This window comes from Mastacembelus armatus, chromosome 8 (genome assembly GCF_900324485.2).
Source record: "Mastacembelus armatus chromosome 8, fMasArm1.2, whole genome shotgun sequence".
In the NCBI taxonomy this organism is placed as follows: domain Eukaryota; kingdom Metazoa; phylum Chordata; class Actinopteri; order Synbranchiformes; family Mastacembelidae; genus Mastacembelus; species Mastacembelus armatus.
Window position 1 is genome coordinate 20,461,675 of NC_046640.1, and position 22,489 is coordinate 20,484,163.

The window sequence follows — 22,489 nt, forward strand, 5'->3', positions numbered from 1 at the left end:
CTAAACTATAGTATTTAGGGTCAGCTACATTCAAATACATTCCCGTAAATAAATATTCCTATTTAATCAAACTTTAACAAATTGTGTAATTGGGTTCTCAACATTTAGGGCTTATGAGCTCATTAAAAACAGCACGGGTGATAAACAGAAAAATAAAAGAGACAAAAATAATAAATATAATAATAAAAATAATTTTAAAAACAGTGGGTGAAAAAGAACAAATAAACAACACTACAATTAATAATAATAATAAGAAGAATCTACCTATTTCTTTGTGCTGCACAGAATCCGCCACCAGGTGGCGGTGGCAGAATCTGTGCCTCCGTTCCGTTAATGCGGAACAATTCTTTCGGTCGCAGAGAAGCGGATCAATAATAATGACGGACCAATATGGTGGCAGAACATGTTATTAAACGGTGAAGGGAAATTCGTGTGTTATTAAACTGTAATTCATGATTTTTTCTGAGAATGTTCATATTAAACGGAGAATATCCACCAGCTCTTTGCGGTGTGTTTGATGACTTATTTCATTAGCGCAGACTAAACCCGCTGTAGTAAATATTAGCTGAGGCTAACGCTAAGCTAACTGAGCTTCAGTTAATCGAAGTTATTGATCGGTGAGAGCCGCAGACATCGCGGTGGGAGGCGGGTTCACACTGTTTATAATGTGGGGTGAGATTGAACCTCCCGTTAAAACAAGTGAAGACAAATTACCGGATGAACCAGCGACAGGTACCCAGCAGCCCCTGCGCAACGACCAGGTGAGATGACGAGAAGTGACGTCCACGTGTTTTATAGACGCACAATGTAAATAACATCTCACTATACTGTGTTTTTGTTATCGTGTCATTCTGGTTTTCCAGCCCATCGTCAGCGTGAGCCAGGCCGAGTCCAGCTGTGTCAGCTCCATGGTGGAGGCCGTCGCCAGGAGTGGGTGCCCGGTGAAGAGCCAGCAGATTGGGGAGGCCGAGCTGACCCCAGAGCAGCGCAGAGAGGAGCTGCTGCATCAGTACCGGAGCAGACCACTGGTGTTCCTGGAGAGGTACCATGTATGTGTTCATCTGTGCAGTGGAGAGAACTGCACTGACGGGGACGGATGGATTAGAAAATGTCATATTAGAGCACAGAGCCTGAAGAACAAATCTGTATCTGTAACATCTTGTCCATCGTTTGGCCTCCTGCTGCTGTTTCTCTAGGCCTGCATCAAGCCCCAGCACCTGTCAGCCTTCAGCCACGTCAGCTCAGACCCACGGGCCCAACACTACAGCAAAGTGATACAGAGACGAGCCACAGGTTGCACCAACAGAACCAGGATCAGAAACCAGCGCTATGCTGCCCTCAGGGCCCTGCAGAAGGGTAGGGGGCTTTGCATAATCCAAACTCTGTTACAGTGGCTGGTATTGAATTGGTATAGATTGGTATTGGTATTGGTATAGATTTTATTATTTACTCCGCCATTAACGCCATTAACATTTAACAAGCCACCACAACAGTCGACACTTGCTGCTGGAGTTTAGTATCTGTTGTTTATGTTTTTTCTCACTGTGTTCTCCTCCTAGAGGGTCAGTATTTCAGCGAGGAGCAGATGCGCGTGAGGGAGCCGCTGCTGTATGAACAATATATTGGCCAATACCTGACTGACGAGGAGGTGATTTTTCAGTTCAGATCATATTCGACTGGTTTTTCCTCTTAAAGATTATTCAGTTACTCTCTGAATCATTTCCTCAATGCTTTAGGTGCTGGAACGCTCCCAGGAAGCCATGTTGGATGGTGCAGAGGGGGAAGAGAGTGCCAGGGGAGGGCTCGCCCACCTCCTCCTCAACTCCTACCAGGAGCGCCTCATCCAGAACCGTCTGCAGGAGGAGCAGGAGCGAGAGGAGGGTGCACAGGAGGAGGACGAGGATGAGGAAGAGGGTGGTGAGTGTCACTGGAGTTCTAAAATATTACTGTAATTGCTTTTACCTCTGTGCAGTTTGTCAGCATGTGTCTGTCTGTGTGTCCATACGTTAGATGATAGAGTCCAGCTCAATGAATGGGCACCTACTGCACAGGAGAAGGCTCTGCTCAGGGAGGAGTTCATCAGTCAGATGCACCGGCGCTTCCTAGATGGCAAAGACAAAGATTTCAATTACAGGTCAGCTGTGGCACCACACACACACTGGGCATTCACTGTGGGTAAAGGCTGCATCTGCATTAAGGAAACAAGGGTCAAAGCCAAGCTTAGCGTGAACTGTGATCGATGAATTATTATTTCATTGTCAAGTTCTCCTGATTATTATTTCATATAATAATCTCCACTAAATCCTGATGAAGATACTTTGGGCTTTAAAATAAACAAAAGAGTGAAGTGTTGCCCATTTCATTTACATTATTGCAACTAAGATAAGTGATGAAGAGAATGATGTCTGTTTAAATATGTTATCGCCTTTACAACAAACAGTTTTGTTGAATGAAACTGAACTAAACGCCTGTTGTCTCCTGTGGTTGACGTTTAGTCCCTACTTGCAGATTGACCCCAGGACAAACATAAGATGTGTAGACAATATTTTTAAAATCCAGTTTTAATGATGCAGTTGGTAAAGTGGCATAATTCCTAAATATAACACACTGCAGATGCTGATGTGAACACCACAGATACCTGCAGGAAGAAACAAAACAAATGAGTTTTAATGTTAAGTTACTTTGAAGAAGGACATAGTGTCATGAGCTGTGGGTTTTGAAAGTGTGTATTTTAAGGGTCTGTGCGTGTGTGTGTTTTATAGTGAGGTGGATGAGAACCCAGAGTACGACAACTTGGACATCGTCAGCAGAGACGCAGAGGATAAGTACTTTGATGAAGATGAGGAAGAAGAGGATGAAGATGAAGATGAAGAAAGCATGACAGAGTAGCAGCTGAGCAGTGAAACAACACAGCTGTAAAGACAAATGGACAACAAAAGGAAATGTTTTATTTTTTTTAATGTTACCCCTGAGTAGAAAAAGAGCTGGTAATAAATACGTTTGTTTATCAGATTTTCCAAGCTGTCTGTACGAACAGATATAAAAACAGTCAGTAAACCAGTAAAGTACAGTCTTCCCAAAAGATTTCAATGATAATCGCTCCAAATTATGTTCACTTATTTAAGTTTCACATAATTTCCACACACCAATTCTTTCTAAAAGTGCTCTTCCCTTTTTAATATGCAATAGTAACATGTCCCAGTGTTGAAAATAAATCGAAAATAAAAAGTACCACAGCTTGAGTTTTGTTAACTATTAAAACTACTCTGTCCTTGAGTAATTACATTGTCCTTTTTGAGTTTCCTTATTTTCAGAGTGTAGTATTCCTGCTCTAACTTTAAAACTTTCAGTTGCATTTTGATTTTCTCTCTCTTCAGTTGATCTAGGTCCATTGTGTCCAGATCGATGTTAGCAGAGGACCTAAAGTCTGGCCGCTCCACCGTGTCTGAGGATTCTGTTGTGTGGGAAAGCCTGTGGAAGGAAATATGTAGTGTACTTATACTGTATGTGCTGTAAATGTAACATCTGTTCTAACACAAGTAATGTGATTGTTAAACCTTACGTCGTCTCATGCGCCATCTCTTCTAATCGTGCTGCATCGTGGCCGGAGGTGGTGGCATCTGCCTGCCCTAGATTCTCAGCTGTGACGTTAGAAGAAAACAAATATTGAAATGTGCTTTTGGTCGTGCACAAACAAAAATGCAGCAAAGACAAGAAAACATGCAATTACTTATGGTCTCTGAACAACTCACTCAGTTGACGTAATCTTTCTTCTTTGATACGCAGCGGTGTGGGGACTGTCATTGTGCTGACATCACTCATTTTTCCAGCTGCACTGGACTCAGATCCTGACATGCCATGACTTTCACAGGGGTCTTTTCTTTCATTACTTTGAATGAATTCTTCCGCAGTGATGTGTGGACCTGACATCTGTGGGGGATCCTCATGTGTGTCTGGTGTTACGGAGAGGTCAGGTATTTCCAAAGTGTTGGGTTCACTCTGCTCTTCACTCTGTGCTTCCCCACAGTCATGCAAACTGTCTGTTCATAAATGAAACTGACGTTACACACCAGCATCAGAGAAACACAAAACGGATTTAATCCCACATGTACAATAAAGATGCTGGTTTACCTACAGTAACATTTACACACCTGTCAGCAGATGCTCCCTGCAGCTGGGCTGATGATCACTCCTGGCCTGAAGCAGATGAGATAAAACACCAGCAACAGAGATGTGATGGCATCAGATGAAAAGTTAGGCGAGTTTATCCTTAGGTCAGCAATAATCTGTTTTTAACATCTAAAATAAATCAGTTCGTATTTGGAGACGTAACAGAAGATGATGTGCAGAAACAAAGTGGAAACTACTCTGCAGTTTATCTCTGTGTTACCTCTGGGAGCTGCTTGATGACGACACTTACATCCTTCAGCAAGCTTTTCTCATAGGGTGGGATATTCAGCTTTGGTTCCCCGTCTGAAAGAAAAATGATATGAACCCAAAGAGAAATGCTCAGTACCCAACACTCAGAAACAGCTTTGCAGAGAAGTTCACTCCTTCAGAAAACACTCGTGTTAATAACAGAAGACGTGTCCTCACCTTCTCCATTCTTGTCCATTTCTACAGCTTCTTCATCTTCAGACTCCACCCTTTTTTCCTCGCCCTCCTCTGCCTCCTGCACCAGTCCCTCACTGTTTGGACGCCAGTCGTCATCTTTGTCATCATCTTCTTCCTCAGTGTCTTCTGGGGACTCTGACACCAACGGGAATTATAATGATAGTAGAAGTTCATTGGTATGAAATGAGTAGTATTACTGTGGCATCCACACTACTTCAGTTTATGGTTTGAGATGCAGTTAGAGGAAAATGAAGACAAACCTTCAGCGGAGCTCTCTGATTCAGAAAATATCTTTGGCTGGAGGAATAAAGAAAATCTCTCATGACACATGTCAATTTGCATAAATCTGTTGACCTCACATGCTGACGTTACCTTTGGAGTCTTCTTGGTTGTTTTCTTTTTAACTCCTACAGTTATTCTCTTTTGCTGTGATAATAGTGAAAAGTTAAAGAGGAGGTCAGTGGGGGTTAATTAAATAAAGAGAAGAACACTCTGCTTACAATCTAAAAACATCTTACATCAAGGAAATACTGCAGTGGTTTATTTTTGTGGAAAATAGTCGATTTCCATTTTTTACTGGAACCTTTACCACCAAACTTCTCAAATTTAGTGGGAGAGAACCAGCTGCCCTCACACAGAATACAGTCGTCACCTAAACAGAGTCCACATGAGAGTAGAATTAGAAACAAGGGAAAGGAAATGTGTAATCTATAGTATTAGTAAATCTGTAGTATTAGTAAGTACCCCATTTACCTCTGGCCAACTTCACTCTATGCAGAATGCCCCGTTTGTTTCCACAGGTCACATCCCAGGGTTCTGCACAAATTAACACAAACATATTGACACACAATAGAAAATATGGAGGAAGTGTTTTTTTTTCAATGTTATAGACAATGTTCTGCAGTGAACGTAACGTGTAAGACAAGAGGAATCCAGATTTAGAAAGAGACTTATGATGGAAAATTAAACTGGAAGCTGATTGTGGCTCTGAAGACTCACTGTTTACAGGCGTCCCCTTGTTGTGGGTCTGGTCAGATGGTCCAGGCTGCTCATTGTCTGTCTGAGCATAATCCTCCTCCTTCTTCTTCTTCTTATTGTAATCATCATCATCATCATCATCACTTTCAATATAAATGACTATAAAAAAAACACCACTGAATTATCAGATTGTCACTATCAGACTGTCACAGCCTTTTGTTTTTGACATTTACCTGAGGGGGCTCAATCTCAAAAACAAAACCACACAAGAACATTTGCCCTGAGAAGTTAACTACATCTTTTTCCAACTGCAGAGTTCAACATGGAATTGTCAATATAAGCCAGAAGTTATGAGCCGTGGCAGGTTTAGGATTAACCACAACTCCTGGAAAATTCAACCAAACAACGATCAGTTATCATCAATAATAACCCAAACAAGTTCATATTTTACTTTGAAGCAGTTCTTTGCCTTAGAAATTATTGATCTTGGGATTTTCGCTTTAGCAAGAAGGTCCCAGTCAGGCATAAAGAAGGAAGTAAAATCACCCGAACTAATTTCAATCAATCAGTGTTTAATTGTATAGCACCTTACAACAACCTAGGTTGACCAAAGTGCTTGACAACATTAAATAAATAAAAATAAAGGGTATCTACAATAACAAAGAATATGAAATACACAGAAAACACAAAAATGGCAGGGTGATGCTATGAACCAAAAGCCAGTCTGAATAAGTAAATACAGTGTCCACATGAGAGAAGAATTAGAAACAAGGGAAAGGAAATGTGTAATCTATAGTCTTAGTAAATCTGTAGTATTAGTAAGTATCCCATTTACTGCTGGCCAACTTCACTCTATGCAGAATGCCCCGTTTGTTTCCACAGGTCACATCCCAGAGTTCTGCACAAATTAACACAAACATATTGACACACAATAGAAAATATGGAGGAAGTGTTTTTTTTTTTCAATGTTATAGACAATGTTCTGCAGTGAACGTAACATGTAAGACAAGAGGAATCTAGAGTTAGAAAGAGACTTATGATGGAAAATTAAACTGGAAGCTGATTGTGGCTCTGAAGACTCACTGTTTACAGGCGTCCCCTTGTTGTGGGTCTGGTCAGATGGTCCAGGCTGCTCATTGTCTGTCTGAGCATAATCCTCCTCCTTCTTCTTCTTCTTCTTTTTATTGTAATCATCATCATCATCATCATCACATTCAGTATAAATGACTCTCTGTGTTGTACTTCTTCTTTTCCGCTTCATTTGGTCTCCTTCCCAAATTTAAAAAAAAACACCACTGAATTATCAGACTGTCACTATCAGACTGTCACAGCCTTTTGTTTTTGACATTTACCTGAGGGGGCTCAATCTCAAAAACAAAACCACCCAAGAACATTTGCCCTGAGAAGTTAACTACATCTTTTTCCAACTGCAGAGTTCAACATGGAATTGTCAATATAAGCCAGAAGTTATGAGCCGTGGCAGGTTTAGGATTAACCACAACTGCTGGAAAATTCAACCAAACAATGATCAGTTATCATCAATAATAACCCAAACAAGTTCATATTTTACTTTGAAGCAGTTCTTTGCCTTAGAAATTATCCGCTTCATGTGGTTTTCTTTCCAAATTAAAAACACACACACACACACACACACACACACACACACACACACACACACACACAATCAAATTATCAGACTGTCACAGCCTTTAGTCAAATTGTTAAAGAGCCTAATCTCAAAACCAAAACCACACGAGAACATTTGTCCAGAGTGGTAAACGAACACCGATCAGTTATCATCACCAATAAATCAAAAACCCTCATATTTTACTTTGAAGCTAAGTCTGCCTTAGAAATTTTTTATTTAGGGGGTTTCGCTCACTTTTTCCTTTTTTCTTCCACAATAAGATCCAGCAGCAGAGTTACTGCAAAGGATTTTCAGTGCTGGAGATCCATTTATATCCTGTAACTTCCCTGTCAGGCAGGTTTGAACTGACACAAAGGATAAAGGATAAAGGATAAAGAGGGAAGTGAAACGTCCTGAACCAATTTGACTGTGACTGTTTAAAATCCGAGACACTGCCTAAATAACCTGCCATCATTTTATTTTAGTTTTATTTCTAGTCAGGAGAGGGTTAAAACGTTTCGACTATGGTTAATATCAGATTGTAAAGTTATTTAAACTGCACCAATTCAACGTTTTAACTTCATTCAACTTTAAACAAAGGCTGCTGCTCTGTATCCTGCTAAACAGGTAGGTATAAATCATATATATATATATATATATATATATATATATTATAGTGTAATATATGTATGTATGTATATATATATATATATATATATTATATATACACAAGTATGTATATAAGTAGAGGTTCAGTCATGGCAACTGGACTTCTATTTTTTAAGTCAAAACATTTCACTGTTGATCTGAGCAGCTTCATCAAACTGATGAACATCAAAATCAATAACCAATCAGACTGATGACGCTCAGATGACACCAGAAAACCTGTTTAACCATGTTAAAAAAAAAAATCACCTGAACCCGCACAGATAAAATCCCAAAGCAGATCTTACCTTTGCTGTCCCTGAACAAGACAAATGAAACAGAAATTGAATCACACAATGAGTTTCAGCTGACTGATCCACTCAGCATCAAACTGGTTCATCCAGCATCAAACTGGTTCACTCAGCACCAATATGTTAAATCGTTTAATGCTACCAGCAGAGGAAGTTGCAATATGTTAATGAGCCTCTGGTAGAAAAACTAACCAGGCAAAATGAAGCAGCCACACTGACAATTGGCATTTTTTTACCCTGGATAAAACACATCACCTGTGAGCTGAATAACCTCTTGAAAACATCAAAATCAATAACCAGTTGATAGAAAAACGACCAATCACTAGTCCAGGTCATATCAATAATCATTTATTAATTCATCCAAAAGCAAGGCAGAGAATTAATCAATCAGTAAGTGAAATATGAGCCATCAATAATCAATAGGTTAGCTCTCAGACTGAGGAATTAACAGTCTGTAAGATGAACTGTGCAATGAAAGGAACAGTGACCCGACATATTTCACTAGTTTGAGGTAAAACAATGTCTTCACTGAATGAAATCAGACGTGTTGGTCTAATTTGTTCACTCAGTCTAAAAACACAACTGTTTTCTGTGCACTTGGTGACTGTGGGGAGGAAAACTCCCTTTAACGGAACAAATATCCAGCAGAACTGGGCAACGGACCTAATCTGTATAATCTGTGTAATAGTTCTGCTGTTTCAGTGTGACATTAGAGAAAATACAGAATAATAACATTCATCAGACATCATCAAATAGGATACAGGCACTTATGGGGACCAGCAGCTTTGTCTCCAAAAATCTCTGCTCTTGTCTCGACTGCACATTGGACTTCACACTTGAGATGTGCAGGGGGTGCAGTGGGTCAAAGGTCATCACCCAGTGAGGAGGAAGACTACATGGCACATAGGGGAGGTACACACACAGTAAACATCACTAAACTCTCCTCAAAATAAACTTCACTAAAGATGTTTCTCTCTTAGTTTCATGACATTCAGTCAAACTGTGAGTAATTACATGCAGCATCAGCTCTGAGATCTTTTTAACAGATTTATAATTTTGGAAGAAGGATTAAGTGGGAATAAAGATATCAGGCTATTGATTATAAACATGTATAAAGAGTTAAATCTATTACAAATCATCATAAGCCCAATCAAGATGACCAATTACTAACTGGGCTTCACTGCATCAGAGTATTTTCTTAGGCAGCCACGATATTTTTCTGGAAATATTTGGAAACACATCCATGAAAATCAAAATCCAAACGAATGCTACTCCCAGCGGCCACACATGTGATACCTGGAGAGCCAAGAGAACCAGGAGACCCAGAGGAACCAGCAACAGGAGGAGTCTGACAAAGCTGATGCTGGTCTGCTTCTCTGCAGCCAGCCGTGATCCTTCCTCCTCTTTCCTCCACAGCTCTTTCGTCTTCAGCTCAAGCTCGTCCCCCTTGTGATGCTCCTGCAGCTCCCTCATCTTGCGGCTGATCTCCGGCTCTTTCTCCGCCAGGATGCTCTCCTGCCTCTCCCTGATCCTCCTCTCCTTCTCGGGATAGAGTGCTGTGTGGTAGTGCCCCCCTCCATTCAGGGCCACCAGGGTCTGGATCTTGGAAATGAAGCTTGCCACTTGGTCTTGGTCCTCTGGCTGTTTGTTGTTGAAGACGTGGAAGCCGCCGCTGCACTTGCGTATGAAGCTGCGGAGGTTTTCGTCACACTCGGTGATGACTTGGTTGATGGTTTTTCCCTCCAGACGATCCCCGTGGGTGAACAGCACGATGGTGTAGTCCCAGACTCTTGGACCGAACTTGGTTTCGATCAGTGTGTTGGTGTCTTGATCCTCCTGTGTCATCCGCCCTAAAGGGACTACACAGACGAAGGCGTGAGGTCCTGGCTCCTGGAGCTTCACACACTTCAGGATCTCCCGAACAATTTCCTCCTTGTTGCGGTCCGTCTCAAAAAGCCCCGGTGTGTCGATCACGGCGACAGGCACGTTTCCAACCATCCCCTCCTCCTTTTCACAGTGTCGAGTGACTCTGGTCAGCTTCATCTCCGACTCAAACGCCTGTTTGCCGAGCAAGGTGTTCCCACTGGAGCTCTTCCCTGCTCCGCTCTTCCCGAGAAGCATGATCCTCAGGGGCTGAGCCTCTGTCAACCCAAAATGTCAGAAATATTTCACCAAACTGTTTTTTTGTCTGTTCGTTTCTCTTCTTGGACAGTTCTTCTATAGCTGATGGTTTATCACATTTATTATCTTACTTTGAAAGGACGGATGTTTGTCATCAGCATCATGTTTAATGCATTAGAAGGTCATTAAAGGTCATTTTAATTCATTTATCATTGAGGATCCAAACTTTTGCACTGATATAATTTTCATTATTTTACTATGAGTTTGTTTTTATACACTGATTGACTATTTTTGTTACTTCTAATAATGTAGGCCCACGTTTGAATATGCATTAAAGCGTCAATACATTATATTTAGAGCTAATACAATAATTAATAAATATGTTGCCATGTTGTCACTGGGATTTGCATCACTTTACTGTGAAATGGCAAAAACATACAAGATTGTTTGTCACAGATATTCCAATATTGGAACATTTGTAGAAGCTGAATGTGCCTTAAATAAATGAAATGGTGATAAAAGAAGATCAGATTGCTTATTGAAAAGATAAATGTCTAAAAGCTAAGAGCTTTGGGAGGAAGCCAATCCTGCAAACTTCCCCCTGGGTCGAAACCTTGAAGCTTCTCTTATCTTAGACACATTAAAACCTCACAGACCTGATCATTTTATTCTCTGATCTAATCAATATGTAGATCTGTAGAAAGGTTCAGGAAAATAAAGGGTTACAAGAAACCAGCTCATCTGACGCCCTGCGGTTTTCTGCTGCTGCTTTTTTTCCCCCTCTTATATCTGTGCTGCTAAAACCAGCCTGTGATAACAAACAACTGCTGAGACTGTTTTTCTCACGGAAGATCATCTGATTTTCAGTACAGTTTGTTGTAACAACACATTTCTCCTCATGTGCAGCTAAACCCCAAAGTTGAACTAAAAGAATAAACAGGAGAAACAACTAGTTTCATACTCACTTTCCTCCACATCTGTTTGCTCTGCATCATTCAGGCCGTCGACGTTCATGGCAGAAACAGATCAACTTACAGTCCAAACACCGTGTGAAGTCAGTGTTTACACCTAGAGCCTGATTAGTGTTAGTGAACCTTCTGTCAACTCAGTCTCCCTCAACTGTGGCCTGACAAGTCTAAAATGAAAGTAAAAGCACGAGAGGAAACAAGGGCAGGGTCACAGCTCATTGGTTTAAGTTTCACAGGTTCAAAGGTCTAAACTAATCAACCGTGTGCAGTGTTATGGTTTATCCTGGTAACTGGTTTCATTCCTTACATGGAAAAACAGCAGGTTTTTACCAGTCAAAACAAACTAGTGAAACTCAAAGTGAGTGAACTTGTTTGAGCCTGACACAGGGCTATGAACACGTCAGCTAAACACCAATAAGCAGATCTAAAGCGCCATCTGGCTGCCAGCCAGTGATCTGCCACAGAGCCAGATAAAGGCTTTGGGAAATCCCCAGTATATGAGAACAAACAGCTCAACAATAACACAAGGTGGGTCCATAAGGTGCAGAAAAGAGTTTACATTTACTCAAGTGCAGTTTTAGGATACGAGTACTTCAGTATTTCCATTTGAAGTTGTTTTACTTCTACTCCATTACGTATATCCGACAGCTGTACTTACTTTTCAAATTAGGATCCAAACCTAAAAATGTGCTCAGGTGATAAAACAGTGTTTCAAACGTGTGAGTTGTTAGCAGCTCCACTAGTTCAGATAATCCCAGACTTCACACAAAGCCACAGATTAAAGTCCAAAAAAAAAAAAATCAATAGACTGTCTCTTCTTCTGTACAGGACTCAGCACCTCAGTCACACTGGACTGAACAGAGTATTTGTACTACACTGTACTGGTACTTTCTACCGCAGTTACACATTTGGATTCTACTGTTTTCACTTTGCTATGAGGTGTCTGATCTCACACGCTCCATAGAAACACTGGTGATAAACCCTCAAGTTTAAAAACTTGACGGCACCAAACAAAAGGGGAAACGTTTCAAACTGATTTAAAAACAAAATGAGAAAATGTGTCACTGAAATTACTGCCCATTTTATTCTGAGGTCTGCGGTCCACTCCGACCAAAACTGCATCTGAGGAGAATGTTTTTATTGGACATTAGTGCAGCAAACTGTAACGCACTAAACGTAAAGTACGTAACAACACTTTGTTTTCACTTATTAAGTGAGCAGTTTCTATGGTTTTATTCTGTTCGGGAGCTTTGAACCCTTTCCACCAAGTGTATGGACCTCAGGCTTCGTCACCATGTGGCACAAGGAAGAGGTTTTCATGATCGCGACCACAGGAGAGGAGGAAAGTTTGCTGCTCTCCAGCCTTTCACCCTGCGTCACTTGCGATCAGCCAGTCTCTGCAACAGGGCGATGACTGTGTCCTGTTTAGACGACAGCAGCTCCAGAGCTGTGGCTATTCTGCCGAGGGACTCTGCCATCCGCACCTCCCTCCTCTCACGCCTTTTCTCTCGGGCTTCCACCCTGCGGCGAGCCACTCGATCCAGGTAGGCCTGCTCCTCCTGCCGCTTCAGGACCTCCTGGAACAAAGCGGCGCCGCTCGGCTCCTCGTTTCCCTTCTGGTTCTGTCCCTCGGCCACCGACGTGGTCGTTGAAGGCAACGAGGTGGCAGCAGAAGAGGTGAGGCAGGAGGACGTAGGGGTGAAAGAGGTGGAGAGGCTCAGGAGATTCTGACTGTTGCTGAGCGGCGCTGCACTGAGGCGAAAAGGTATGACGCCTGATGAAAAGGGCGGAGCTTCACGGCTTATGTAGCGAGATGCGTTGGGCTCTGTGGTACTGCTGGAGCCAAACGAAGGGGAAGTAGAGGCCGTGTCTGTAAAACACGGGGAGGAGATGAAGGAGGGAGATGGCACGATGGTGGCGGGATGAATGCTGGTCGCAACACCGTTGAGGACGATAAGGGGTTTGAGCTCTGGAGCGCTGGTTGGGCTGATGCTCGCTGTGGTCACTGAGGTTGTGGCAGCGGTGCTGCTGGCGGCCCCCTGACCTCCTGAGTCCACACCACCAGCCGGATCAAAGTCACCACTACTAGGGCGGATGATGGTGGGGGGTTGTGTGAGCGGAGGCTTTGCAGCGCCCTTTGCTGAAGGGCAGGGCAGTGTGAGAGCACTGCTACCACCTTTGCTCCTTTTGTTGTTGACGATCTGAGAACCAACAGTGTCGCAGAGCGTGGCATCCATCAGCTAGAGTGAGAGGGGACAGACACAGATGGATAAAGAAGAGACTCACACCAGGCTGCCTTTATCGAATGCTGCCGTTATCTGGTCAAGGACTCTGGTTTCTGCATTGAGCCATAAACCTCTGAACTGCACTGCAATCTGTGTCTTACAAACTACCAGCAGCTCCATCTTTGCTTCTTTCTCTGCTTTGTCCTCAAAGGTGTGAAAGCTCAAAGGTCTGACTTTTTATCAAAGAAGCAGATTTTTCTCCAAACAGCTGCTAATTATTGGGACAGATTGACAGAGCATACACACACACACACACACACACACACACACACACACACACACACACACCAGACAGAGTCCAGATGGTTATGGTTGCTAAGCAGTCTATGGAAGAACATATTTATAGATATATAAAATATAAGAAGTGTCTGATCCTGTCCTCAGGTTTGCTTATCTATCATTACACTCACGTCAAAGAACTCCCAGGATGTCTTAGCGTGTCCCGTCTCCCGGCTGCGGTCTTTAACCCTCTTGTATGTAACAATGAGGTTGTTCCACTTGCGGCGGATCTTTTCAACAGGAAGCACGTGCCCCTTGGACGCCATTTCCTCCTGGACGCTCTGGAAGAGCTGTGAGCGTTCCCGGGTCTCATACAGGCCCCAGCGGCGCCCGACGGCCTCGATCAGACACAAAACCGCTTTGGAGGAGAAATCCGAGCCGGAGGGAATCGTCTTCTCTGAAGGGGCAGGAGGCATCACGGAGGCTGGAGGGGACAAAGGTGAGTTAGTGGTGGAAGTCTGGAGTGAAGTGATTGTGAACAGGTGAGATACCTGCACCATCACTGAATTAAAAATGCTGATATGACACTTTTCACCTCCTCAATCAGGTCACACTTGCTTTAAAATGAACATATTGTGATTTGGTCCTATACAAATAAATTGAATTAATGTCACAGCTGATGTGTTCAAATATTAATAAACACATTTTTACTCAGATTTATCCCCACTCCACACTGAAGAAGGAAATACATCCCTAACTAAGCAGAGATATAATTTAAATGACTAAAATATAATTTAGTCCAGTGTAATATTGGATTAACTCTCACACAGAAACATGTTGGAATTCACTTTACTTTCGCAGAACATTTCCAATGTCAGGGCATTTTTCATTCTGATGATAAAAGTCATTGTAATGAAAATGCTACTGTGCTCAGATCAGGGCTGCAACTATTGTTGGATAAATACAAGAATCATTCAGTCTGTGAAATATCAATGTGACAAAGCAGGAAAATGCTGCATTTCTGCTTGAGAGAGAGAGGAAATTTAAAACTGTTTCATGACAACATCATCAAAATTCATTAGTACCTGGAGCTATCTTCAGGTACGTCTTCCCATCCGCTGATGTGGTGAAGAACCGCTCTGTGCTCACAGGATCTGAGGATCGAAACAAAATAATGTCAGAGCAACAGATGCTCAGTCATTTTGTACAAGAAGGAAGAAAGATGATGGGAAACCCAGTGTGAGCGCTCACACAGCAGCACAGGAGGAGTTGTGGTGGCTGCTTGCAGCTCTGTGTCAGCCAGCTCCTCTGCAGTCTGATGCACTCCTCCTCCTCCTCCTCCTCCTCTGCATGCCGTGTCTCCGCAGGGCGCAGGCGGCTCCTGTCTGCCCAAAACCCCGGCTGATGTGTTTTCTTCCAGCGCTTCAGTTTTCACATGCATTGGTGCGACGTCGCCGCCGCCTCCCTGCAGATTCCCCTCCATGGCTGACACAGCAACACCAGCAGGGGCCAGATGCAGGGGAGAGCTGTGTTTTGTCTGCGCAGGCGTTGGAGAAAGTTTGGAGATCGCGGATCTCAGTCGGTGATGCGGAGTTCCGCCTCGGTATGCGCGGCTGAAGTCACGACTCCCGCACGTCAGTGACCTGACGTGCGTGATGGACAAACGCCACCCGCCTGTTTTTCAGGAGGAGCAGAGAAATGGCTGCGCTGTCCACCTCAGCCCCGCGGATGCGCAGAGCGGCTGCGCAGCTCTCAGCACAGATTTGCTGCAGGCAACTGTGGCGGTGACGTCACCGGAGCGCACCTACTTGTTTACTAAAAATAAATAAACAAACAAACAAACAAATCTTCAAAATGAGGCGATTGTCAGATTTCAAAGTTTCTCTTTGTGGAAAACACGTTTCCCTGCAGCTGCACGAAACAAGTCACCACTGAATTGTTGAAGCTTTTGCATCTTCAGCTGATTTTAATGAATCAATGAAGCCCAGTCTGTCCACGTTTCCTCTTTATAACTCATTTACAATAAACTCAACAGTTTATTCTGCTGTAATTTGGACCAAGACTTTAGAGGAAAAAAAAAAAATCTGGAAGGTCTGAATTTGTAAAATTCACCACTAACAGATTTCAGATCAGTGGATAAAGTGTGGAGCTGTTCATTTCCATGTTGAATATAGATTAGCTTTTAAAAGGACAGTTCACCACGGTTAGAGATGTTTTATTGTAAAAGCAGACAAACAGCAGGTCAGAGACGGTGAATACTTTAACTGGACTGACAAACCCTGAGACTTTACATGATGCAAAATATTTAAGCAAATTCACTCTGACCTTCACAGACACTTTGGGAGCAACAGACAGGAGGTACATTCACTTTTAAACATGAACATAATCACGAATAAAAACTGTTGTATCAAAAAACAATGAAATGAAAATGTTATTGTACCGTTTATGGCTGGAAAGACTGAAGAAGAAACATTTTATATTGAAAGACGTGGTGAGCATCATCCCACAGTAACATTCAACTGTTAAAGTTAAAATGAAAACAGATAAAAAGCCCTCGGCCGTCCCTTGGTTACCAGTCAACTCTGTGTTATTAGATTGTTATGTTTCCCAACATTATTACAGCAGCCTGACACTCTCCTCTCCAGGACTTTTTACATGTTTTTGATTATGGAGCCATGTTGATCGTTGATTTGGTTACACAGGTCAATGCACAGACTGTCGGGACCTTCTCACCTTAGGATCAGAGTATGAACAGGCTTTTATCTGATCTAATACTTGGACTTCTTTGTATTTCTCTTTCCATTTACTCTTTTTTCATTCAGCTCTTTTATGCACCATAAGAAGTGATCGTTTCACTGTAACCTGTGCATCGACAATAAAGAATCAACGCTACTCAAAAGCTACTAATCGTCGTTTATCAGCCTGTTAACTGATGTTGAACACGTTCTTAAGTTTTCCATCAAATATCTTCTTTAGACGGTCTCCCTTGGCAAGGAATTCAGCATTATCCTGCAAAACAACACAACAGCCCCTGTCACTATAATGTTTACGTAAAAAATGAATCCTAACGTCTGATGTTCAGAGGTTAGAGGGTTCTCAGGACAGTTTCTTACTCGGTTGTATCTGGCACAGTTGCTGAAAATGAGCTGCACATCAGAGACAAACTGTTCGACCGTCTGGTAATTATTCTCCTGGAGTTTGTTGGCAATATGGCCCAGCCACATCGGAGTCTGGATGACAGTGGAGTAGTCCGTCAGCTGTGGGATCCAAACAGAAACCAACAAAACACATGTGCGTTACGGTTTCATCGGTTTCAGCCTGCCATGGGGTGAACCAGGACTGTTGGCTGCGTGATTCCATCAGTAAGCAGAACTAGATTTCATAGACGAGATCGACTTACATAACCTCTTGGATCTGAAGCAAATATTTTCTCCTCATCAGCGTTCCACAGATACAGCAGGACATACTGACATTCCTGTTGGTGTGTGAAAAGAAGAGAGTGTGACAGAGAGCGACGGGCACAGAGATGGACAGATGGACAGACTGACGGACACAGAGACCGAACTGACCAGCAGGTGTTGTGACATCTGGAGGGACAGGGCTTCTCTCATTTCCAGCTGGTTACAGTAACGGTATGGCTGATTGGCTTTGAACACACAAAACGTACACATCCACCTTCTTTTGTCACTGCTCACACACACACACACACACACACACACACACACAACACAAATATCCATCAGTCTGAGCAGCATGAAAACACCTTATTGTTGTCTCAGAGTGTATTAGCAAAGCTCCTAGCTGTGCAGCATCAGCACTTACTGGAGTGATACAGGTTTAATATTCAGTCTCAGATGTGTTTTGGCTGTTTAGCTGCTGCAGGTGGGAAAAACGCAGCAAGAGGTTTCACATTACACAAGGTCATGTGACCTTTTGGATCAGTTAGTGCAGCTTTAAATCAAAGTCCGTCCTTTAAGTAGAGAGCACTTTTCAACTGGAAGCAGATCAGCGTGTGTTGTAACGTCCACTGCATTGAAGTGAGACGCTGCAGATTCACACAGTCTGAAATTACTTAACACTTACAAGAGAAACAACTAACAGGTAAAAAATAGAACAAACAACAAAGCTGATTTGTTTACTCACTTCAAAATGGCGTCTTCAAGATGCGGCAGGTGGCATCTCTGGTGGAAGGAGCGAGGGCAGTCGTCGCACACGACCAGCTGTGTTTCTTCCTGACTTCTACAGATGTAACACTCATCATCGTTCTTCTGATTCTCCTGCCAAGACACAAAGTAAATGACGACACAGGACAGCGTGGGGCCTGCCGCTCGTCTCAAACAACAAACTTACCTCGTCTTCGGTGTTTGGATCGCACAGATCACAAACACACAGCAGAGAGTGGATCCTCAGGATCTTGTTCTGAAATGGACAAATTAACAGCATCTTCATCTCTTCTGTCATATTAAACCACACGTGTTGTTAAAGCTGATGCCAGATTAGTGGAGACACACACATGCTGACCACACCTACCTCAATGAGGTCATTTAGTGGCTTCCCTTCCCACTGGATTTCTCTCTTCCATGGGGGATCACTCTCATCTGATGCTGCGTTCACAAACTCCACTGGGCTCATCCAGCTCGTCTCAGTACGAATACACTTCCCACGATTCCCTGGAGGAGGCAGAAAAAGTGGTGGGGACACGCTTCGCTGGCTTTGGTTGGTTTCGTTCACAGATCATTACACTTCACTGTGATGGTGACACGACTGCAGGGAATCCAGTGTCAGTCGATCCACCACTTTGGTCCAGTGTGAAATAAATGATTGCATGAACTGGCAATAAAACATGAATGATTCCCAGAGGATGAATCCTAAATGACTTCGGTGATCACCTGAATTTCCCTCTAGTGACACCGTGAAGTCGAAATTAAAGACGACGACTGACATTTTGGCCCAAATACCTGATGCAAATCGTTTCTTGTGTAGGGTTCCAACTAGATCTCTGCATGTCACTTTGAACACCGTGGTGCTACGGTCATGACCAACTTCTGTCTGCGGCTCAGCTTGTTCCTTGTCCTCTTCTTCATCTGTCGCAGACATGTTCAAAGTACGATTAACACACGGTATGTCGTTATTGAAACAAAGGTACGTCAATGTCACTTTGTAGAAACCAGCACCTGTGTCGCTTGTGGAGCTTTCTCCATCCAGATCTTCATCTTCTTCTTCATCTTCTTCATCACTCTCTAAAAAAAAAAAAAAAAAAAAAAAGCAGGAGCTGAACTTCAGTCTGGTTTATTTTTACATGCACAAATCAATCAATCACCACTCTCAGGCTCTGATGACATTTCCATTTTAAGGTTTAAATAATTTATCGGAGGTAACACATGCTCTTGCTCATAAAGATGCAGTGCTCGGTGTTTACTCCTGTAGCTTTCTAAAATCAACGTCAATAAACCAACCCATGACACAACCAGCAGATGGGAACAGAGATCTCTTGACCTGGTGAGAAAAAAAAAAAAAAAAAAAAGAAGAAGTGATCAGATCAGACTTTCCAGATAAGAAGAGAAACAGCTGGATCAGCTTTTGGTCTCACCATTTTATGTCGTCTCTTGTAGCTGCCTGATTTCAGGTGTCCTTCCTGCAGTGAAATCCACAGGAAAGAGTACATGAAGTCAAGTCTGCGTCTCACAGTTCATGTATGTCCCAAAATCAAAAGGACTTTTTGACAAACCTGTATAAGTTTTCCCAGGGTGGTGCCTTTACATCGGATGCTCGTCTTCCAGTTCTTTGAGCTCCCCTTCCCTGCACGTTTCTCGAATTCAGTGGGAGTGAACCAGCTTTTCTGGAACAAAATGCACTTCTCTCCTGAAACAGACACAGGAATGTGAGTGTGTGTTTTTCAGACAGTGATATTAGTTTTTCTTCACTTCAGTTTCACTTCGTCCCTCTGACCTTTAGCCAGTCTGTCTCTGCTCAGTATCGCCTCTATGTCTCCACAGGTCACAGGCATTTGGGCCTTAAAGAGCTTCCAGTTCCAAATGTCGCTCTTCTCTCCCTTCTTCAACGGAGAGTCTGGGAAATTAAATATATTTAGCTTTTTATTTTTGCACATGACATTTGACAGAATAATGAACCGAGGCAGGGTGACAGAGAAGAGTGCAGCAGTAAAGCTTCAAGGTAACATGCAGTCATGTTTACGAAAGAGAAGAAGTAGGAAATGACTTACAGAAGCATATTTTCTTGAACTTTTTCTTCTGACCTGGAGTTGAATGAGACGATGGCCCGGGCTGCTCCTCATCATTGGTGCTCTTATTTCTCTGTTTCCTCTTCTTCACCGACTTCCCTCGCTTCTCCTCTTCCTCCTCTTCCTCCTCATCCTCCTCATCCTCTGAAACCACCTTCCTTTTCTTCTCGTCTGTCTCCTTCGTTTCCACCATCTCAGGCAGTTGTTTGTCAAAATGGAAAGTCCCTGCAGTTAAATGAATTAAGTTAAGAGAATTAAAGGCTTTTGTAAACATCAGACACACATATCATGAGAGAACAAGTCTGGCCTGGTGAACCATTTATCATCAAGGGGTAAAACCTGCACAAAATCAAAAGCAAAGAAAATTAAGCGGAATCACAGACACTCTAATACCAAGCTGATGATTTAAACAGTAAACTGTACCGTCCATGAGACTGTTGCGCAGAAGTCGCAGGGTTGGGTACTGGTTCATGATGGTGTCTTTGAAGACACATCTCCAGAACCTGTGGATGTGCTGCGGTCGCTCACACTCAAACCGGTCCAAAATCTCATAAAGGCCTTTCTTAATGCGTTCTTTACTTTTCATGCGAGACACCTTCTGCAAGAAAACAGACGGACCAGATTAATACAGCACAACCACTGAGTTCATGTCAGCTCTAGCTTGTAGCTGTGATTTTACCAAATGTATTTCAACACTTTCAGTCACAAATTCAATGTTATTCAACATATAAAGTAAAAAAAAAACGATTATATATAAAGATGTATAAATTCTCTGTGTCCCAGATTCTAAGAGCGGTCCCAAAGGCTTCTTAAGGTTCACTGGAGTGGTTTGTGATAATTAAAGGAAAATATGTATGTCAACACTGCATTCATCACTAAAGCACATTAAAACCAAAACAGCAACTTTAGGAACTGAGGTGCAGTCGTTGGTGGAGAGGGAGAAGAACTGGGGGGAGAACACACATCCCTGGGGGGCTCCTCAGCTGATACGATCAGGATCACTATACAGTCCTGTCTTGCTCCTCTGTCCCTGAAAGACGTCTCGCACTTCCACGTCACGGATCATCAGGGGTGGGCTGCCAGAGGTGTGTGGGGGTGGGTGTGTGGGGGCAGCTTGTGGCGTGTCTGAGGTAAGGCAGGTGAGAAAACTCATTCGGGTCGTCTGCCAGTCTTTTGTTCTTCGCAGCGTGGGGGAGGGGGGACTTTTCTGGACTTCACAAACCTGACGACATGACCCTTTTCATTATTATAATTTAACTGCAGGATTATTTCATTGAACCCCATTCACATGCAGCTAACAGGAAGCCACAGGGCTCTCCACTAATACACACACTCAAAGGGCCCAAAAACACACAAAAGAGGAACGTCTGGATGGTTTTTTATGGTCTGATTTTAAAAGCATGAATGCACCAATGATTGTGTGGTTAAAATGCAGTTTTAGCTTTCATTACTTCAGTATTGTGTTTAAATAAACCATAACAACCGAATTACTCAGGAAACAATCATTCTGCAAGTATATATATTTTATATTACGTTAAACTGCAAATGTATCAAGAGGAGAAATGTGGGGGGCCCATAACTTTTTGCCCCAGGGCCACAGAGGGTTAATCCGGCCCTGGCACTTGGTGAGTTTCACTGTTAATTTGAGGCGAATGTTTCCATCCATAAACAGATTATGTGTCTTATAATTAGTGTGTAAAGGCCTAATATAAACTGTTTTAACACAACGACTAAACAATGGGCCTAATGAAATATCGCGTGCGCTCCGTCCTCAGTTCGCGCTTCCACACGGTCGCGCGTTTAATTCCAAGCGGGATCCGCAGCTATGACGAGATGGGCGCACCAGCAAATCAGTAACGCTGCTAATGGAAGTTCTTACCTTGTACCTGTCATCAGGGATCAGGTCATAGTCCCTGAGCTGGCGGAGAAAGGTCTGCGGGTTCTCCATTAAGGACATTTCTGTTTTATTGCAGTGGAAAAACCGCAGCAGCTCTTCAGACTCCAGGAAATCCAGCATTGGATTATCCATCGCAGCCCAGTGAAGACACGTAAACTCCTCTGCAAGAAAAATAGCGTGATCACAACTCCTCCAGATGTATACAGATGTTACATTGAGACGACGGCACCGAGAGACGCCGACTCCACTGTTTTGTTTACAATCCTCTCTGTGCAAACGTTTCTTCTCGGCAGTTCAGGCTCCTAGTGCGCACAGAGAAAGAAGTTTACGGTATAATAACCGACACAACTCATTAAAAAGTATCAGATTTGCAAATGGGCGGAAGTCCTCCCATTCCAGCTCAAAGCTGCTTGAGGTTCAGCGGTTTTCTCAGTTCCTGTTTGCAGTGACGTCTGGAAAGTGAAACTGTTTTTTCAGTCTGCAGGTCGCAGTTCTGGTCAGTGACGACAGGGGGCAGAATTTTAACTCTGATTTTCTTGGCGGGTGCTCAAGGTGCACAGACCACACACAGAGGCTCCACCCA

The 22,489-nt window shown here is 42.9% G+C and overlaps 4 protein-coding genes across 7 annotated transcripts; 1 reads left to right on the plus strand and 3 right to left on the minus strand.

Moving 5' to 3' along the window:
- The first annotated feature begins 371 nt into the window (after window positions 1-371).
- Window positions 372-3,278, plus strand: ccdc97 (coiled-coil domain containing 97). The gene is made up of 7 exons (XM_026325678.2): window positions 372-761; window positions 864-1,049; window positions 1,197-1,356; window positions 1,560-1,648; window positions 1,737-1,917; window positions 2,011-2,134; window positions 2,763-3,278. The coding sequence occupies exons 1-7, from the start codon at window positions 666-668 to the stop codon at window positions 2,887-2,889; spliced, it is 963 nt and encodes a 320-aa protein (XP_026181463.1). The 5' UTR covers window positions 372-665; the 3' UTR covers window positions 2,890-3,278.
- LOC113141328 (uncharacterized) lies at window positions 2,941-11,652 on the minus strand. 3 transcript variants are annotated; one of them, XM_026325677.2, is made up of 13 exons: window positions 11,262-11,651; window positions 6,676-6,861; window positions 5,614-5,751; window positions 5,368-5,430; window positions 5,133-5,266; window positions 4,987-5,040; window positions 4,875-4,911; window positions 4,597-4,749; window positions 4,391-4,473; window positions 4,152-4,197; window positions 3,753-4,040; window positions 3,563-3,641; window positions 2,941-3,471 (listed from the first exon to the last, which is right to left on the minus strand). In XM_026325677.2, exons 1-13 carry the CDS (start codon window positions 11,308-11,310, stop codon window positions 3,249-3,251), a joined length of 1,533 nt encoding a protein of 510 aa, XP_026181462.1. In that variant the 5' UTR covers window positions 11,311-11,651; the 3' UTR covers window positions 2,941-3,248. The 3 variants fall into 3 exon arrangements, with proteins under 3 accessions (XP_026181462.1, XP_026181461.1, XP_026181460.1); XM_026325676.2 differs by having other exon boundaries at window positions 4,421-4,473; window positions 4,875-5,040; window positions 11,262-11,652; XM_026325675.2 differs by having other exon boundaries at window positions 4,875-5,040; window positions 11,262-11,652.
- A 284-nt stretch (window positions 11,653-11,936) lies between these two features.
- Window positions 11,937-15,561, minus strand: LOC113141169 (uncharacterized). The gene is made up of 4 exons (XM_026325417.1): window positions 15,020-15,561; window positions 14,854-14,922; window positions 13,960-14,252; window positions 11,937-13,504 (listed from the first exon to the last, which is right to left on the minus strand). The coding sequence occupies exons 1-4, from the start codon at window positions 15,249-15,251 to the stop codon at window positions 12,641-12,643; spliced, it is 1,458 nt and encodes a 485-aa protein (XP_026181202.1). The 5' UTR covers window positions 15,252-15,561; the 3' UTR covers window positions 11,937-12,640.
- Window positions 15,562-15,967: 406 nt separating this feature from the next.
- sp100.1 (SP110 nuclear antigen, tandem duplicate 1) lies at window positions 15,968-22,367 on the minus strand. 2 transcript variants are annotated; one of them, XM_026326213.2, is made up of 16 exons: window positions 21,889-22,367; window positions 20,433-20,607; window positions 19,992-20,234; window positions 19,718-19,837; window positions 19,497-19,630; window positions 19,359-19,403; window positions 19,225-19,264; window positions 18,943-19,008; window positions 18,727-18,852; window positions 18,299-18,438; window positions 18,119-18,187; window positions 17,912-18,045; window positions 17,338-17,455; window positions 17,169-17,243; window positions 16,882-17,025; window positions 15,968-16,777 (listed from the first exon to the last, which is right to left on the minus strand). In XM_026326213.2, the coding sequence occupies exons 1-16, from the start codon at window positions 22,036-22,038 to the stop codon at window positions 16,694-16,696; spliced, it is 1,863 nt and encodes a 620-aa protein (XP_026181998.1). In that variant the 5' UTR covers window positions 22,039-22,367; the 3' UTR covers window positions 15,968-16,693. The 2 variants fall into 2 exon arrangements, with proteins under 2 accessions (XP_026181998.1, XP_026181999.1); XM_026326214.2 differs by having other exon boundaries at window positions 20,025-20,234; window positions 21,889-22,366.
- Between the last annotated feature and the right edge of the window lie 122 nt (window positions 22,368-22,489).